This window comes from Scyliorhinus canicula, chromosome 20 (genome assembly GCF_902713615.1).
Source record: "Scyliorhinus canicula chromosome 20, sScyCan1.1, whole genome shotgun sequence".
Lineage (NCBI taxonomy): Eukaryota > Metazoa > Chordata > Chondrichthyes > Carcharhiniformes > Scyliorhinidae > Scyliorhinus > Scyliorhinus canicula.
The window spans coordinates 51,806,409-51,819,129 of NC_052165.1; the positions used below are offsets into that span (position 1 = coordinate 51,806,409).

General features: G+C 50.3%; 1 protein-coding gene across 4 annotated transcripts in view; it reads right to left on the reverse strand.

Moving 5' to 3' along the window:
• Positions 1-12,721, reverse strand: part of cacna1c (calcium channel, voltage-dependent, L type, alpha 1C subunit) — a 1,225,933-nt gene that overhangs the window by 212,151 nt on the left and 1,001,061 nt on the right. For all 4 annotated transcript variants that reach the window (XM_038780480.1, XM_038780479.1, XM_038780478.1 and 1 more), the window contains one exon: positions 760-801. In XM_038780480.1, the coding sequence (XP_038636408.1) occupies positions 760-801 (42 nt within the window). The remainder of the gene's footprint in view (positions 1-759; positions 802-12,721) is intronic.

Below are 12,721 nucleotides of genomic sequence, written 5' to 3' on the forward strand. Positions count from 1 at the left end.
TAATCTCATCCTTTTAAAATGCTTCAAATCTCCTATATGGTATCCTGTAAACGGCTTTCTTAAAAAACTCTTTATCAAGTTTGTCCAAAACAGTCTTCTTTTTCAAATATCCTCCTCACAAAACGTTAGACATTTTGAGGAAAGCAAAAAAAATCACGGGTGCGATTCTCCAGCCTCCATACACTCTCACTCAAGTGAAACGAGGCCGGTGAATATCAGGAGAAACAGATGTTGGGGGGGGGGGGGGGGGGGGGGGGGGGGGTGTGAGCGTAGTGTCTTCAAATCAACCTTCATTTGCAGCGGGAAACCCGTGAGGCCTCATTAAGTGGGCCAATTATCGTTGAATATTGTTGCCAGCCTCGCTGTCTAGTTCAATCTTGTTTCACAAAAATGAAACAATAGTGATATCACTTACAAATAAACAAATAAATTCAAACTGAACACTTCAATAATGTTCAATACTAAACATTTTCTCTTTTATTGTCTGTAAACATAACTGGGGCTTAATTTGTACTGAAGTAGACTATTTTGTTGAAAGGCAACCAGAAAGCAGTATGGGAGCTAAGGTACCATTGCATAGTCACAACAACAAATGAAAGAATTGTCACAAATCATATATAGTAACAAATTAGTGCACATCCACAATAATGACAAAGTAAATAAGCTCAAAAAATGCAAACTCAAATTTCAAATGGCAGTGCACAAAAACAAACAAAAGCATGTAGTAGTTGAGGAAGGAGACCTGCACATTTGTCTTACCGTGGGGATGGAAGTGGCTGAGGCATTCTCATTTGTCGCTGGCTTTAAAGAAAGGCAGATAGAGATGAGTTATAATAAGACTGGCAGTGAGACAGCATTTCAGCTACATCTCTACACAAGTCTGTATTTTATACTAGCAAACCAGCCACAACATAAAGGTTCTTTTCTTACACCTGGAAATGCTTCCCTCCCCCCACGCCCGACCCACGCCACGAATCGCCGCTCGCAGTTTTTTACGACGAGCGGCGATTCTCCGAGGCCGATGGGCCGAGCGGCCGGGCCTTCACGCCCGTTTGAATACGGCAGCAACCACACCTGGTCGCTGCATTCGTGAATGGGCGCCAGATGCCCGTTTGGGGCATCTAGGGGCCCAATTTGGACGGGAGCACCGCGACTGTGCTCGGGAGGGGACAGGCCCGCGATCGGTGCCCACCGATCGTCGGGCCAACGTCCAAAACGGACGCACTCTTTCCCCTCCGCCGCCCGGCAAGATCAAGCCGCCATGTCTTGCCGGGCGGCGGTGGAGAAAGACGGCACCGCGCATGCGCGGGTTCGTGCCGACTGCGCGATGAAGTCATCCGCGCATGCGCGGATTGGAACCGGCAACCCGCGCATGCGCGGATGACTTCACATTCTCGGCGTGACGAGGTCGCTGCCGAGAAAGACGGAGGCCCGCTCCTAGCCCCCCGGGTGGGGGTGAATTAGGTGCGGGGAACGGGTTCCGAGGCCGCCGTGAACCTCGGCCGAGTTCACGGTGGCCTTCACGAATTCGGCCCCCTGCGGAGAATTCCGCCCCTATAGGTGTATGGCTTACTGCTGTGAATATGGGGAAATATTCTTAAATAGAAGAAATCAAAAAAAATACCAACTCACTCATATTCAATAACAAACAATATTAATGATTTCTTTCACAGATATTGCAGCTGTACCTTTTTAATAACTAGATCTTCAACTTACATAATCATGTACATAAATATGAACTCACACCACAAGCAACATGGACTCCAATTCAAAAGAAAACATGTCAGTACCTTGTTTTTTTTTGGTAGAATTCCTACAGTGCAAAAGGAGGCCATTGGGTCTGCACAGACCCTCCAAAAGAGCACCCTTACCTCCCCATCATATCCCTGTAACCTCACCTAACCTTTGGACACTAAGGGGCAATTGAGCATGGCCAATTCACCTCACCTGAACACCTTGACTGTGGGAGGAACCTGAGCACTCAGAGGAAACCCACGCAGACATGGAGAGAATGTGCAAACTTCGTACAGTCAGCTAAGGTCGGAATTAAACCCGGGGTCTTAGCGCTGTGAGGCAGCAGTGCTAACCACTGTACCACCGTGCTGTCCATTATGCCCATGCCATACTTCAAAATTAGATTCTTAATCCAATATCAACTGTCTAACTTAAGGTACTGATTTAATTTTGAATCATGATTATCCTGATGGGTAAGTATTCATTCATTCACTAGAAATGACTCATGATAGTGTGCCTCTTCCCATTTTGTTTTTTATATACTCGTAGGAAATTAAGGGTGTGGCCTTCCAGTCGCGTTGGGCCCAAAAAGCGGCATGGTGAGGCACAACACGATTGGCAGATGCCAGGAGATCCCATTTCCGAGATCTACCCAGCTTGCTACACCTCGCGAGATCGTGATGTATATCCCACCAATGGTTGGCTGGATTACTTTTTGGCAAGTCTGCATATTAGAGTGAGACAGTTAGCCTTAGTCTAATATGTGTTCCCAAGATCACCAAGGCGTGGGATCTAACTCTCTCCCCTTTGAGATCTTGGGCAAGCACCATTCAGTACTGGTCTTCACAAACGGGGACCAGATGGAACAGCACTTGTGGATGTCTCCCAGAGGATTGGAGGCCCCAGGTGCATGCCCTCTGGGCAGGGTGGCACCATGACACTGCTGGTCCCACCTGGGTATCATGGTGGTACCAAGCTGGCATTTTGTGCTGAAAGGTGATCGACCAGGTGTGCCCTGCGTGGGTTGCGGGGGGGAGTTGCCAGGGGGATAGGCCAGGGGATCTCCTTATGGTGAGTTGGGGCTGGGGGAGTTCAGAGATTGCGTTGGAAGTTCAAGAGATTTATAATGAAATCTTGAATACATCATCTAAATTTTGGCTCAGCTAAGATCCAATTTAAAATACTTTTTATAGCCCTTTATGCATTTGTTGATTCTATCTCCACTTTTGATTTTCTTCTTTCTCTTTTTTATTCTATTGATTCTGGCTTTCTTTTCAATTATCTATCCTGTAAGCCCTGAATTATTCTTTTTTAAATTTAAGATGTCCATGAATCCCAGTCTTACATTTACTCCCTTCCTTCCTTCTGGAATAGGCTTGGTGTCTACCCTTCAATCTCCAACTGAAATGTGTGATTTAAAAGTTCTATTCAATGTGGGCAAGGCCCCTGTTCATTTGGTTACAATTTGCTTTCTTCAGTGATCTACTCTTGTTCTCCATTTTTAGTTTCATTTCTTTCTTTAATGTTTCCCAAATACCCACCTTTTCTATTACATTAGCGACATGTCCCACTTCATTGCCCAAGTCAAGCCAATCTTTAAAATTATTTTTTCATGGGATGTGGGTGTCACTAAACAGGCGAACGAACATTTATTGCCCATCCTTAATTGCTCTTGTAAACATGGTGGTTTGCAATGTGTTTAAAACACAGGGGTATCCTTATAGAACATAGAACACTACAGTGCAGTACGGGCCCTTCGGCCCTCGATGTTGCGCCGACCTGTGAAACCATCTGAAGCCTATCTGACCTACACTATTCCATTTTCATCCATATGTCTATCCAGTGACCACTTAAATGCCCTTAAAGTTGGCGAGTCTACTACTATTGCAGGCAGGGCGTTCCACACCCCTACTACTCTCTGAGTAAAGAAACTGCCTCTGACATCTGTCCTATATCTATCACCCCTCAATTTAAAGCTATGTCCCCTCGTGTTGGTCATCACCATCCGAGGAAAAAGACTCACTGTCCACCCTATCTAACCCTCTGACTATCTTATATGTCTCTATTAAGTCACCTCTCAGCCTTCTCCTCTCTAACGAAAACAACCTCAATTCCCTGAGCCTTTCCTCGTAAGACCTTCCCTCCATACCAGGCAACATCCTAGTAAATCTCCTCTGAACCCTTTCCAAAGCTTCCACATCTTTCCTATAATGTGGTGACCAGAACTGCACGCAGTACTCCAGGTGTGGCCGCACCAGAGTTATGTACAGCTGCAGCATGACCTTGTGGTTCCGAAACTCAATCCCCCTGCTTATAAAGGCTAGCACACCATATGCCTTCTTAACAGCCCTATTAACCTGGGTGGCAACTTTCAGGGATTTATGTACCTGAATGCCGAGATCTCTCTGTTCATCTACACTACCAAGAATCTTGCCATTAGCCCAGTACTCTGCATTCCTGTTACTCCTTCCAAAGTGAACCACCTCACACTTTTCCGCATTAAACTCCATCTGCCACCTCTCAGCCCAGCTCTGCAGCTTATCTATGTCCCTCTGTATCCTATAACATCCTTCAGCACTATCCACAACTCCACCGACCTTCGTGTCATCTGCAAATTTACTAACCCATCCTTCTGCACCCTCTTCCAGGTCATTTATATAAATGACAAACAGCAGTGGCCCCAAAACAGATCCTTGCAGTACACCACTAGTAACTGAACTCCAGGATGAACATTTGCCATCAACCACCACCCTCTGTCTTCTTTCAGCTAGCCAATTACTGATCCAAACTGCTAAAACACCTTCAATTCCATACTTCCTTATTTTCTGCAATAGCCTACCGTGGGGAACCTTATCAAACGCCTTACTGAAATCCATATACACCACATCAACAGCTTTACCCTGATCCACCTGTTTGGTCACCTTCTCAAAAAACTCAATAAGGTTTGTGAGACATGACCTACCCTTCACAAAACCGTGTTGAGTATCGCTAATCAACTTGTTCTTTTCAAGATGATTATAAACCCTATCTCTTATAACCTTTTCCAACATTTTACCCACAACCGAAGTAAGGCTCACAGGTCTATAATTACCAGGGTTGTCTCTACTCCCCTTCTTGAACAAGGGGACAACATTTGCTATCCTCCAGTCTTCCGGCACTATTCCTGTCGACAAAGACGACATAAAGATCAAGGACAAAGGCTCTGCAATCTCCTCCCTGGCTTCCCAGAGAATCCTAGGATAAATCCCATCTGGCCCAGGGGACTTATCTATTTTGACATTTTCTAAAATTGCTAACACCTCCTCCTTTTGAACCTCAATTCCATCTAGCCTGGTCGACTGAACCTGAGTGTTCTCCTCGACAACATTGTCTTTCTCCAGTGTAAACACTGACGAAAAATATCCATTTAATGCTTCCCCTATCTCCTCTGATTCCACACACAACTTTCCACTACTATCCTTGATTGGCCCTAATCTTACTCTAGTCATTCTTTTGTTCCTGATATACCTATAGAAAGCCTTAGGGTTTTCCTTGATCCTGTCCGCCAACGACTTTTCGTGTCCTCTCCTCGCTCTTCTTAACTCTCCCTTTAGGTCCTGCCTGGCTAACTTGTAACTCTCAAGTGCCCTAACTGAGCCTTCATGTCTCATCCTAACATAAGCCTTCTTCTTCCTCTTGACAAGTGCTTCAACTTCCTTAGTAAACCATGGTTCCCTTGCTCGACAACTTCCTCCCTGCCTGGCAGGTATATACTTATCAAGGACACGCAGTAGCTGTTCCTTGAAAAAGCTCCACATTTCGATTGTACCCATCCCCTGCAGTTTCCTTCCCCATCCTATACATCCTAAATCTTGCCGAATAGTATCATAATTGCCTTTCCCCCAGCTATAATTCTTGCCTTGCGGTATATACCTATCCCTGCCCATTGCTAAAGTAAACATAACCGAGTTGTGATCACTATCACCAAAGTGCTCACCTACATCTAAATCTAACACCTGGCCGGGTTCATTACCCAGTACCAAATCCAATGTGGCCTCGCCCCTTGTTGGCCTGTCTACATACTGTGTCAGAAAACCCTCCTGCACACACTGTACAAAAACTGTCCCATCTATAGTACTTGAACTATAGTATTTCCAGTCAATATTTGGAAAGTTAAAGTCCCCCATAACAACTACCCTGTTACTCTCGCTCCTGTCAAGAATCATCTTTGCAATCCTTTCCTCTACATCTCTGGAACTATTCGGAGGTCTATAGACAACTCCCAACAGGGTGACCTCTCCTCTACTGTTCCTAACCTCGGCCCATACTGCCTCAGTAGACGAGTCCTCAAGCGTCCTTTCTACCGCCGTAATACTTTCCTTGATTAACAAGGCCACACCCCCCCCCCCCCTTTTTTACCATCTTCTCTGTTCTTACAGAAACATCTAAATCCTGGAACCTGCAACAACCATTCCTTTCCCTGCTCTACCCATGTCTCTGAAATCGCCACAACATCGAGATCCCAGGTACCAACCCATGCTGCAAGCTCACCCACCTTATTCCGGATGCTCCTGACATTGAAGTAGACACACTTCAAACCAGCGTCCTGCTTGCCGGTGCCCTCTTTCGAACTTTTAACCCTATCCCTGACCTCACTACTCTCAACATCCTGTACACTGGGACTACAATTTAGGTTCCCATCCCCCTGCTGAATTAGTTTAAACCCCCCCGAAGAGCACTAGCAAATCTCCCCCCCAGGATATTAGTACCCCTCTGGTTCAGGTAAAGACCATCCTGTTTGTAGGTCCCACCTACCCCAGAATGAGCCCCAATTATCCAGGAAACCAAAACCCTCCCTTCCTGCACCATCCCTGTAGCCACGTGTTCAACTCCTCTCTCTCCTTATTTCTCACTTCGCTAGTACGTGGCACGGGTAACAACCCAGAGATAACAACTCTGTTTGTTCTAGCTCTCAGTTTCCACCCTAGCTCCCTGAATTTCTGTCTCAAATCGCCATCTCTCTTCCTACCTATGTTGTTGGTACCTATGTGGACCACGACTTGGGGCTGCTCCCCCTCCCCCTTAAGGATCCCAAAAACACGATCAGAGACATCACGAACCCTGGCACCTGGGAGGCAACACACCAACCGTCAGTCTCTTTCGTTCCCACAGAACCTCCTGTCTGTTCCTCTAACTATGGAGTCCCCAATGACAAGTGCTCTGTTCCTCTTCTCCCTTCCCTTCTGAGCAACAGGGACAGACTCTGTGCCAGAGACAAGGTATGGAGGGGCTCCCCCTATTACAGGGGACCCTGGGGTGTGTGGCTGAGGGGGTCTGGTAGAGGAGGGGTGGGCAGTCAGTGCAGTGTGTGGGGGTGACCTCAGATGGTCTCTACCAGCATGACCCTGGTGTGGTGGACCTCACGGTGGGCCAAGGGGGTGAGGGGGTGTAACTCCTGGAGTCCACCACACCAGGGCTATGCTGGTAGAGACCACAAGTGATCCGTACCCATGTGATTCCCAGCCTCGGGACCGGAGAATCACGGAGGGCCAGACCATAGAGTGCCGGGCACGCTAAATGAATGCAAATGGGTCGTAATGATCTCGATTTTCCTCTGACACCTGATTCTCTGTACCATCGAGGAACACAATCCGGGCATCACGGGACAGATGATCCACCTCCTTTTGATTGTCAGAACCTGCTATCAACCCTGCGATGTGATGTCATGTTAGTTGGGAAATGAGCGGGGTCGTGGGGGGGGCAGAATGGGGGGGGGCAGAATCCTAACATGGGCGGAACAATACAATGAGGAAGCCCGCTAATGATATTTAAATGTTTGATAATGGAGTTCCTGATCTTTCATTGGCGAGGGGCCTGGGCAACCTGAAAGGGAAATCTCGCTGGCTTAAAAGCCATTTTGGACTCCCATTGGATTCTCCACCCCCAATGGCTTTCCCGCCGGCCAAAAATGGTGGTGGAGAACCCCAGCCATAGTGTAGAAAGACATCCATGACAATATGAGCACATAAAAGCGGATGCTGGAATCTGAAACAAAACAGAAAATACTGGACATTACGGGCAGAATTCTCCGCTCCCGCGATAAATTGGGAAGGCCGTCGTGAACTCGGCCAAGTTTCATGACGGCCTCGGAGGCCGCTCCTCGCACCTAATTCACCCCCACCCGGGGGGCTAGGAGCGGCGCTCCGTAAATCTCCGCCGTGCCGAGAATGATGCGATGGCGGCGCCTATGTGACGGTCAGCTCCAACCCGCGCATGCGCGGCTGATGTCACAACGGCTGACGGCTCCAACCCGCGCATGTGCGGTTGCCGTCTTCCCCGCAAGATGTGGCGACTTGATCTTGTGGGGCGGCGGAGGGGAAAGTCCGTCGAGCACGGCCGTGGTGCTCACTCACCTCTCCGCCCCCCACAAGCTTCAAACTAGCATTCTCAGCCCATGTTTACGACGGCAGAGACCAGGTGAGACCCAGTCGGGAACGGCAGGCCGCTCGGCCCATGCGGGCCGTAGAATCGGCGGTCGTCGCCGTGAAAAACGGCGAGCGGCGATTCTTCCGAGCGGGGGGTGGGAGAATCGCGGGGGCGCCAGGGGGGCATGTCGTGAGTCGCCCGGCCCCCCCGCGATTCTCCCACCCAGCGTGGGGAGCGGAGAATTCCGCCCCACAGGTCTGACAGTGTCTGGGAGAAAGAAGGGAGCTAACGTTTCGAGTCCGGATAATCTCTGTCAAAGCTGTATCAAAACAATTTGTCAAAGCAATGCATTGTCAAAGCAAAGCTTTGTCAAACAATTTGAGTGCATCTATGTTATCAAAGTAGGGAACATGTAGAAGTCACCAACTGCTTAGGAGCAGAGCTGCTGTGACCAAATTATGATTTTGATGAGAACTACCTTTCGACAAGAATGATTTCAGAAAAGCAAAAAGGCTACATCTACATTTCTTCACTGTTCAAGGCAATTGAATCAGTCGAAAGCACTATTGTAGGCCATGATGCCAGCACATCCTTCCCATGAGGGCCATGGAAACCATCATTTTAATGCCTTTCTTAAATAAAGACAGAAGAACCTTCCAAAACAGATATATAGAAGTAGATCACTGGATTTGGGCAAGTGCAATTTTAGATAGACAAGAGACAAGTTGACAGCAGCAGGTTGCTGGGTGGAGGCAGCGATGGCTACAGCGAAGGCTTTCAACAGTGCATTGGAACAGTCAAGTCTAAAGGTAACAAAATAATGAACGGGAGTTTCAGCAGCATAAGACCATAAGACATAGGAGCAGAATTAGGCCATTCGGCCCATCATGTCTGCTACGCCATTCAATCTTAGCTGATATTTTTCTTATCCCCAATCTCCTGCCTTCTCCCCATAACCCCTGATCCTTTTATAAATCAGGAACCTATCTTTCTCTGTCTTAATGACACTCAGTGATTTGGCCTCCACAGCCGTCTGCGGCAAAGAGTTCCACAGATTCACAATCCTCTGGCTGAAAAATTCTCCCTCATCTCTGTTTTAAAAGATCGTCCCATTAGTCTAAGATTGTGCCCTCTGCTTCTAGTTATTCCGACTAGTGGAAACCTCCTATGTCCACTCTGTCCAGGCCTCGCATGATCCTGTAATTTTCAATAAGGTCCGCCCTCATCCTTCTAAACTCCAACGAGTACAGACCCAGAGTCCTCAACTATTCCTCATACAACCAGCTGTTGTGAAACTCCTCTGGATCCTTTCCGAGGCCAGCACATCCTTCCTTAGATATGGGGCCCAGAACTGCTCATAATATTCTAAATGGGGTCTGACCAGAGCCTTATATAGGGCTGGATTCTCTGACCCCCCGCCGGGTGCTGAATTCTCCGGCGCCGGGGTTTTGGCGGGGGCGGGAATCACGCCACGCCGGTCGGGGGCAGTTGGCAGCAACCCCCCCCCCCCCCGGCGATTCTCCAGCCCGCGATGGGCTGAGTAGCCGCCCGTTTTCACAACAGGTCCTTACCGGCAGGACCTGGCTCCACAGGCAGCCTTCAGAGTCCTCGGAGGGGGGATCTCGCCCCGGGAGGTGCCCCCACGGTGGCCTGGCCCGCGTTCGGGGCCCACCGATCTGTGGGCGGGCCTGTGCCGTGGGGGCTCTCTTTCCCGCTGCAACGGCCGCTGTCAACCTCTGCCATGGTCGGTGCAGAGAAGAAACCCCCTGCGCATGTGCTATGATGATGCCAGCACACGCTGGCATTCCCGCGAATCGGCAACTCGTGGAGACCTTCCGCGCCGTCTGGCGCGGCGCCAAACACTCCGCCGCCGGATTCCGCACCTTCGGGCCGGCCTGATGCCGGAGTGGTTCACGCCACTCCTCGGCGACGGAGTGGCCTGCCTGCCGGTTCGCGGAGAATCCCACCCATTGCCTCAGAAGTACATCCCTGGTCTTGTATTCTAGCCCTCTCGACATGAATACTAACATTGCATTTGCCTTCCTTTTTTTTTACAATAATTTTTATTGAAAGAGTTTTTCCATACAAACATTTACCCCTACGAATTTTTAAATTATTTACAACACGATCCCTCTAGGCGAATATCCCTCCCTCGCCCGCCCTCTCACGCGCACCAGTCCTCCCCCCCCCCCAAGCAACAACTTAACAAACAAGGCAGCCTACAGTTTCAGACATGAGCAGCGAGCAGACTTGCCCGCGTTACAGTCGTGCATGTCCCCCCACGACCATTGCTGCCCCCCACCCTCCCTCCCCTCCCCCCCCCCCCCCCCCGGGTTGCTGCTGCCACGACCCCGAACGTCTATCTCTGATCTAAAAAGTCAAGGAAAGGTTGCCACCGCCTGGAGAATCCCTGTACCGACCCTCTCAGGGCAAATTTGATCCTTTCCAGCTGAATATAGCTAGCCATATCGTTAATCCAAGTTTCAACGCTTGGAGGCCTCGCGTCCTTCCATTGAATTAATATCCTTCGTTGAGCCACTAGGGATGCAAAGGCCAGTATTCCGGCCTCCCTAGCCTCCTGTACCCCCGGTTCTACCCCGACCCCAAAGATCGCAAGCCCCCATCCTGGTTTGACCCTGGACCCCACCACCTTCGACACCGTCCTTGCCAACACCTTCCAGAACCCTTCCAGCACCGGACATGCCCAGAACATATGCACATGGTTCGCTGGGCTTCCCAGACATCTGACACACCTGTCCTCACCCCCAAAGAACCGGCTCATCCTTGTCCCCGTCATGTGAGCTCTATGCAGCACCTTAAATTGAATGAGGCTCAGCCTCGCACACGAGGAGGAAGAATTGACCTTCTCCAGTGCATCCGCCCACGTCCCGTCTTCTATCTGCTCTCCCAGCTCCCCTTCCCACTTGGCTTTCAGCTCCTCCCCTGATGCTTCTTCCGCCTCCTGCATTATCTTGTAGATGTCTGATATCTTCCCCCCTCCGACCCAGACCCCCGAGAGCACCCTATCACTCGCCCCCTTACTGGGGAGCAGGGGAAACCCCTCCACCTGCCGCCTAGCAAATGCCTTCACTTGTAAATATCTGAACATGTTTCCCGGGGGGAGCTCAAACTTCTCCTCCAGCCCTCCCAGGCTCGCAAACCTCCCCTCTATAAACAGGTCCTTCAGCTGCCGTATGCCCACCCTGTACCAGCTCTGAAATCCCCCGTCGATGTTCCCCGGGATGAATCTATGGTTCCCTCTTATTGGCGCCGCCAACAGACCTCCCATTTCCCCCCTGTGTCGCCTCCACTGCCCCCATATCTTGAGGGTGGCCGCCACCACCGGGCTCGTGGTGTACCTCGTGGGGGGGAGCGGCCATGGTGCCGTTACTAGGGCCCCCAGGCTTGTGTTGCCACAGGACGCCCTCTCCATTCGTTTCCAAGCTGCCCCCTCCCCTTCCATCATCCACTTGCGCACCATTGACACATTTGCCGCCCAGTAATACCCCGAGAGATTGGGTAGTGCCAGCCCTCCACTGTCCCTACTCCCCTCCAAAAAGACCCTCCTCACCCTTGGGGTGCCGTGCGCCCACACGTAGCTCATGATGCTACTCGTCACCTTTTTGAAGAAGGCCCTAGGGAGGAAGATGGGCAAGCACTGAAATAAAAACAGGAACCTTGGGAGGACCGTCATTTTGATTGACTGCACCCTCCCCGCCAGCGACAGCGGTACCATGTCCCACCTCTTAAATTCCTCCTCCATCTGTTCCACCAGCCTGGAAAAGTTCAACTTGTGGAGGGTCCCCCAGTTCCTTGCCACCTGCACCCCTAAGTACCTAAAGCTCTTTCCTGCTCGCTTGAAGGGGAGTCTCCCAATACCCTCTCCCTGGTCCCCCGGGTGTATCACAAAAACCTCGCTTTTGCCCAAATTTAGTTTGTACCCCGAAAAGTCCCCAAACTCTGCTAATAGTTCCATTATCTCCGGCATTCCCCCTTCTGGGTCTGCCACGTACAGCAGTAGATCATCCGCATACAGCGATACTCGATGTTCCTCCCCTCCCCTAGTCAGTCCTCTCCACCCCCCTGAACCCCTCAGTGCCATCGCCAACGGTTCAATCGCCAGTGCGAAAAGTAGGGGGGATAGGGGACATCCCTGCCTGGTCCCTCGGTGGAGCCCGAAATACTCCGACCTCCTCCCGTTTGTCACTACACTCGCCGTCGGGGCCGAGTAGAGCAACTTCACCCACTTAATAAACCCTTCCCCAAACCCAAACCGTTCCAACGTCTCCCACAGGTACTCCCACTCCACCCTATCGAATGCCTTCTCCGCGTCCAGCGCTACCACTATCTCAGCCTCCCCCTCCACTGCCGGCATCATAATTACATTCAGCAATCTCCGCACGTTCGTGTTGAGCTGCCGCCCCTTCACGAACCCCGTCTGGTCCTCATGGATTACCCCTGGCACACAATCCTCTATTCTAGCTGCCAGGATCTTTGCCAGCAACTTGGCATCCACGTTCAGAAGCGAGATAGGCCTATAGGACCCGCACTACACTGGGTCTTTATCCCGCTTCAATATCAG